The sequence below is a fragment of the Varanus komodoensis genome, unplaced genomic scaffold (genome assembly GCF_004798865.1).
Source record: "Varanus komodoensis strain SLA01 unplaced genomic scaffold, ASM479886v1 scaffold3, whole genome shotgun sequence".
NCBI classification, from domain to species: Eukaryota; Metazoa; Chordata; class Lepidosauria; order Squamata; family Varanidae; genus Varanus; species Varanus komodoensis.
In genome coordinates this window covers 31,593,863-31,600,849 of record NW_025335761.1, presented here as the reverse complement: position 1 = coordinate 31,600,849, position 6,987 = coordinate 31,593,863, and the positions used below count along the sequence as shown (strand labels likewise).

At 38.6% G+C, this 6,987-nt stretch overlaps 1 protein-coding gene across 1 annotated transcript; it reads left to right on the top strand.

Moving 5' to 3' along the window:
- Window positions 1–6,742, top strand: SPTSSA (serine palmitoyltransferase small subunit A). The gene is made up of 2 exons (XM_044436900.1): window positions 1–108; window positions 5,555–6,742. The coding sequence occupies exons 1-2, from the start codon at window positions 6–8 to the stop codon at window positions 5,656–5,658; spliced, it is 207 nt and encodes a 68-aa protein (XP_044292835.1). The 5' UTR covers window positions 1–5; the 3' UTR covers window positions 5,659–6,742.
- Window positions 6,743–6,987: the final 245 nt, after the last annotated feature.

Genomic DNA, 6,987 nt, shown 5'->3' with positions numbered 1-6,987 from the left:
GCGAGATGGCGCTCAGCTCGGCCTGGAAACAAATGTCGTGGCTTTATTACCAGTATCTCTTGGTCACCGCGCTCTACATGCTCGAGCCTTGGGAGAGGACGGTGTTCAGTATCCTTTCGCGTGTTCGGCTGAAGGGACCCGGGAGGGAAGGGTGGCTGCTTGCGTTGCGAAAGTCCTGTTTCAACTGGGTGTGATGCGCTGCTTTAAGGGCTAGCTGTCTCGGGCAGGGCGCGACGGCCCGGGATGGCAAAGGACGAACGGAAGGAGTAGAGCAGCCGCCTGGCTTGGGACGAGGAAGAAGGCCACTGCTGGGCTCCCCCCTCCTGGGAACGGGGTGTGCGCGCACTTAGCTTTGAGGGGCTGGGCTTGGGGGCGAAGTGGCGGGAGTTGTGGGTGGAAAATTCATGTTAGGGTAGCCGTGCTTCAGCCGAAGCAGCAAAGGCGCAGGTGCCGAAGTGGACTGCCCCCTCAGAAAAAGCATATACCACAATAAATATTAATTTTTAAGGTGCCACGAGACTGTGGTGTGTTTGAGAGTGAATATTTTTGGTTTTCAGCCAGGCCTGGGCCTTCCTGGAGGGAAGATCATGGCTAAGCGTAAGGTCTGGCTTTTAAGTGTGTGTTTCTTATATCTATCTCCTCCCCTTTCTCCCCATACTCCAGTTCAGAGCACCTCTTATTTTTCTTTACTTCCAACTTATGGTTACTCATGAGCTTTGCTGTTGGGTAGTCCAAGGCAGATAATTGGCATTGGAAGCAGAAGAGGCTTGGGATGGAACCAACAAATAACATTTGGTCTCCATCTTATATTGTACACTTCTGATTTTGAGGCTAAGGGGGCTGTGTGGCTTAGATCAAAGCTGCACCTAGTCTGTGATGCTGAGAAAATCCAGTTTTGATAAACTGAGGTAGTTAGGAGTAGCCCCTGGATGGGTGTGCTCAGGAGTGTTTGAATACGAGGAGCAATGAGAAAATAAATACTGTAGTGTCCTTATGTCCTTACCAGTTTCTAGGTGGATGTGAAAAAAATAAAATGGAGAGGGGGTGTTGAAGGTAAAACGCTTCAAGTGCATGCAGCTTGTGGCTTCTTTGAGTGGAGTTTGTGGGTGGGTGGTCTAAGGGGTCAGTCTTGCTTTGATTTGGATCTATAGATAATGAAGTTTTAAGGGGCAGTGTTTCAGAGAAAAGGAGAGTTTTGTGGGTCAGGGGTCCTCAGCCTTTTTGGACACATGGCCACATTTGGGAATTTGAGGAGCAGCTGTGGGCACTGCCACAAAATGGCTTTCATGAAGGAAGTGGCTAGTCAAAAATGACTGTTGTTGAGAGCTGTGGGGAGAGAAATAGTGAGGTCCAAAGAGACTGGGAGTAGAAAGAAACAGTGCAATAAAGGGGTGTGAGTAGGCGAGAAAGAGCCAGGTTGGGTCTATGAAAGGAGAGAAAGAAGTCTTCTAAGGATGGGGAAGGGAAGGACATGATGAGGACAGTAGTTGCAGGGAGAGAAATACTGAGGCTAGAGGGTGACAATGGAGACCACAAAGGTCAGTACAGGTGGAAGAAGATTGGATGGGGCCAGGAAGAAACTCTTCTGGCTCACTAAACAGCTTATTAGCAGATAGTTCAGGAAGAGAAAGGAGAATCTTGTATCCTAACATTTTCCAAGTTTTTCAAAATAGAAGGGCTATTTAATAGAGAACTCCACAGGTGCCATTGGAGGGCTTTATGGGCGTAATTGTACCAGCGGGTGTTGTGCTGGTCTCCACTGTTGCAGCTGATCCTGAAGGGATCTGAGGTTGGCTTCTGATGAGCAGTAGGGGGTGTGTCTGCTGTTCTGGTTTTCAGTGCAGGCTTGGGGAAGGGGTGAGAAATCACGGTAAAAAGAAAGGCAGTTGTTTTCCATGATAACTTAGGTGCAATTCATTAGAGATCAAAAGAAATTATTGAAGTAAACATTTCTTGATATATCTCTATACACTAGAAATAAGCAGGGGAACCATTTTTGTACTACTGACTGAAAGAAGATTCTTCACCTGCTCACTGTAGGGTGTGATTTTACCACAAAAACTGACAAATGCTGTCCCAGTTTAAAGAGAATAGCACTGTGTGCCTACCGAGAAGTAATGCATCATATCAAGTGTTTATTTAGTCTCCACTGCTTAGGACAGTTTGCACTTTTAATTGTGTTTCCCATTGAATGGTCATTTATTTCTATACTGTCCTTGACTTAACTTTCGTATACTGTCTTTGGGTAGAGTTATAAGAGTTTCTGTTAGGGTTTTCAAGCAAAATTCTATTTTCATATCATTGGCAGTATATTTCTACTACATTTCTCATTTTGACTCACTACCGAATATTTTATTGTTTTCTTTCTTTTCTAAAACATACTGTATGGAGTTTTGGTTTTCTTATGCCAAACAGATAATAAATTGCTCCAGGATATTTAAGATACAGATATAATCACTGTAAACTTCATTGGGTTAACAAATAGCCGCTTGAATTATCTAATATGTAGTTACCCACTTTGTTGTATTTTTCTATTTTTTCAATGAGTGTTCATGTTAACTATGTAGTGGCTGTCATAAAATAACAATTAACATCTCCAGCCAGAGAATTATAGAAGGCTTTATACCTCTGGCTACATTCATGTGCTTACAAAATTGTTGCTGTGTGCACAATTATTTATCTATTACCTATATATCCCATGCAATCTATGCTTTGTTTTTCACGTATTTACTCATTTAAAAGTTTTATTGCAAAAAAATGTGTATTGCAAAACTAACTGCTCCCAGTCTCTTAAAAGTTAGAATTAAGCACATATTATTATATATAATGCCAATATACCACTGTTCTTATAAAAATCTAACTTCTATATTGGGAACTTGTGTGTGCCAAATTCCGCCCACATACCAGTAGTTCTATACCACTGAATTAAATCTTTTTCTTCTTTGACTCTTTCTGCCTAAAAAGTTCCATCCAGACAAAGTGGGGTTGCTTGCTGTTAAAGGATTGAATCCAGGATTAGAGGTGTGCCAACCAGTTCCAGATGGGGTCACACTCCCCTTGAAAGACTGTGTTTGCATTTTGGGGGTGCTGCTTGACCTGAACCTTCAGATGTCGGTTCAGATAGAAGCTGTGGTCAAGAGTGTGTGTAACCAGCTTCAGCTGATTCGCCAACTGCATCCCTTCCTGGAGGAGAGTGACCTGAAAACAGTAGTGCATGCACTGGTAACCTCTAGCTCAATTTCTGCAGTGTGCTCTCTATAGGACTACACTTGTTCCTATTCTGGAAACTGCAGCAGGTACAAAGTATGGCAGTCAGGTTAGTTTCCGGGTCATCATAGAGAGAGATCAATTTATCACTGATGTTAAGGTCTCTGCACTGGCTGCCAGTATGTCTCCAGATGCAGTACAAGGTTTTGGTAATTACCTTTAAACCCCTTCATGGCTCCAAAATACCTTCAGGAGTGCCTTTGCCCATATATTTTTCCTTGACTGCTAAGATTCTCCTGGGAAAATCTGAAGCTTGCTTCTGTCAGATTAATGTCAACTACCTACAGGACTTCCCCAGTAGTTGCCCCTAAATTCAGGAATAGCCTGCCAGGAGAGAGATGCCAGAAATCCCAGACTGCTTCCTTTAAGAGGCAGTTAGAGAGTCTTGACAGGCCTTCCCAGATTAGTTCCCAAACTAGTTTTAATTTTATTTAATATGCTTGTTTTAGTTGCCATTTTAACTGTTGATTTTAATCTCTTATAAAACTCCTAGAGCTTATGGGAATGGGATGGTATAATAAAAATGAAAACAAATAAATGGTTTTATCTTAATACAATGAGAAATGATATTTTCTTGCATTTTTCATGTGTTGCAATAAAAGTACTATTCAACCAATCTTGATATTTACTCATATTCCCTGGCATACACTGTGATATTCTAAAATCACAGTGCCCACCAAAATTAAAGTTTCAGTGTTTAATTATGGACACTAAACTTGAAATACTAGGAACAAATTTGTGTCATTTGTAATGTTTATAATAAAAGCTTGTCTTGACATGTACATGTTATTTTTAATCATTTAAAAATAGCATTTTAAACTTATTTTTACTCATTTTTACAAATATCATTAGCTGACTTGTTCAATTTTACTTGATGCCATCTCTCTGCTTGAGAATAAAATATATCCTCCATTATTTTTCCAGCCATTAAAAAAACATACCATAATAGTATCCTTTGTCTTTTTGCTTCTGGTTTTTTTCTTACTCTGGATTTTCTTCCTTCTCATGTTCACTTATCTTATTCCCATTCTTTTAGGTTTTATCAGTTATAATGAAAGGGATAAATTGAAATAAATTCAGTTTTGTTAAGATGGACATTTGTTTTGCATTAACTTCCCTCATTAGGGATAATGTTTAATCTTCCAATTCATCCAAAAGTTACTGTACTGATTTTAAAAACTGAGTGTAACTATTTTTTAGCACTGACCTCAGTGTTTATCATCAGATACCTAACTGCCTTTTTGGTGCAGATTTTATTCATTCAGCTATTGGGGCTTACTTCTTAAAAATACAAAAAAGGGAAAGAAGTTGAGGTTTGTTACTTACTTTGAAATTAGCTATTTTCTTATAATTTTGAATTGTACACACATTTTCATTCTTTGTGCATCACATGCAGTCTCATCAACATATCAGGCAGGTTTTTTCTCGATCATCTCTAATTTCAGTTTTTTTGAATCTGGTTTGCCTGTCAAATCATTGTGTAAAGTTAAAGCGAAATTTCAAATAATGCTGACATGGGGCAGCTGTTTAGTTCCTCTGAGTAACTAAAAGTTTCAGATTTCTGCCTGTTAATACACAGTGATGCTTTTGAAGTGAGAGCCCGTGTTCCAGCTAAGTTACTTTTTTGATGGCGGATTATTCAGCCAAGGATTTGCGTATAACTTTTTGCAGGCAAATATTCAAGTGGTCCATTAAATCAAATACAGAATCAAAACTTAGAGTAAATTGAGTAGTGCCTGCTTCTAGCTGTCTAAACATTCCTCACTGGTGCAATATCATGTATCACTATTTTAGATCATATTACCAGAATCACATTGTAATGCTATTGCAAATTCATAGTTCAATGCATACACAATGCTGCTGTTGTTTCACAGCTGATCAGACAAAAGTGATCTCTGCATCTGCAGTTAACATACTATATTTTTTGCTCTACCTGTTCTGATAATCAGAGAGTATTCTCTACTTGCTGCTGCTAACCACCATATGACAGGACTAGTATTGTCAAATACTTGCTATATTGTGCATCATTCATATTGATCAGTTGAGAAACTGGCAGTTATTCAGGTGAAGAAGTGTTATCTGCCATTTCTCTCCTTTAAAGAGGTGTTAAATCTCTATGTCTCCTTGTATTCTTCCTCAAATACTTACATACAACCAAACTTATGCTGCAGTCTGGGAGTAAGCCCCATCTAACTAGTGAAATTTATGACAGGTATAGAATTTTGCTATATCATTCAGGTTATATTAAATGTACTGTCAATGTGTGTTTTCCTTTACTGTCATTCAGATTCCATGTTAGTGTCCATCCTTGGAATGGCTCTGTACACTGGCTATGTTTTCATGCCTCAGCATATTATGGCCATACTACACTATTTTGAAATTGTGCAGTGATGAAGAACATCACACACAGTGACCAGTCGGAAGCTAAGAATCAGATTGCTAAGAAGAACTGACCTTCTACAATTAAGGGTTTCTACAGATGACAAAACAAGCAAAACGTGGTGATTGCCAGTGGTGCACATGCAAGGATGCAACTTGCCTTGAGTTCTGGTGGCATTTTCTTCCTTTATGAAATTTCCTTGTATAGTAATTTTTGTCTATTAACATTGTGATTGTTTGTACCTTTGATATCAGTATTTTCTTAACTTTGTGACAGTCTTAGTATTACACTGTGAAAGCTTTTCTTAATGTAACTTGAGTACATTTTGCCTTCTATTTTTAATCAAAGATCATCTTATTAAATGGGGCTTAAAGCTTTTGCTATTGTATAAGTTACATGTCCATCTGAGTATATTTCTAGTAACACATTTTGTAAGAAAAAAGTGTTTAGATTCATATAGAGATGTGGATATATTCATGAAATCTTTCTTACAAAACCTTGTTTGTAAGACCTAACTCAGGTGCTTCAGTTGCTAACTGGACTGTTGAACAGAATATTTGGTATCTATTTTGCTTTAGCAATAAATGGAAAGCCTTTTGTGTTTCATTTGGAGAATGTGACAACTTACTACTGTATGTATGGAACAATATTGTGTCAAGGAAAAGTGCTGGACCCAACTCTTGTCTGCACATAAAAGATTTAGTTCATTTGCTGCATGCCAACTTGGGTTTTGTGATAGCACCATAATGCTGCTATTATAGCTTCTAATAAATAGAAATGCACTTGTTTATGTTTATTTTCCAAGGAGCATATTTTACTAGACCCTGGCTATAGCTGTTGTCTATAGTATAATCATGTCTGTGCTCTGAACCCATTGTTGTAACTATTGTTCAGACTCCTTTGAATACTTAGACCAAATGACCAAAATTCAAATTTTGATTTGGACTAGAGTTAAAACCAGCAATATGGAACAGTCTACTAGGCTTAAGTCATGTCTTAGTTTTTATAGCTTTTTTCAGATTTGTATTCTGAAGTGTACAATGGCAATTTTTAAGGTGGGGTTATTTTTTTCCAAAAATAAAAGTTGAAAGCAGAGTTGATGCCTAATGTGTCTCCTTAATATTAGGAGATTGTAGTGGATACTACTTCATCAGTGCTGTAGAAAAACAAATATAAAATACTCAAACAATTTAGTGGGATAGATCATGCAGCCTAGCAGTTAAGTTGTGACCTGGTTTAAGTACCATTTCATTTATGTTCCTTCAGTAGATTGCCTTAGGAAAATGAGCCACTCCCTATTGGCTTGTGCTCTCAGTTTCCAGTGGTAAGATAATACTTTG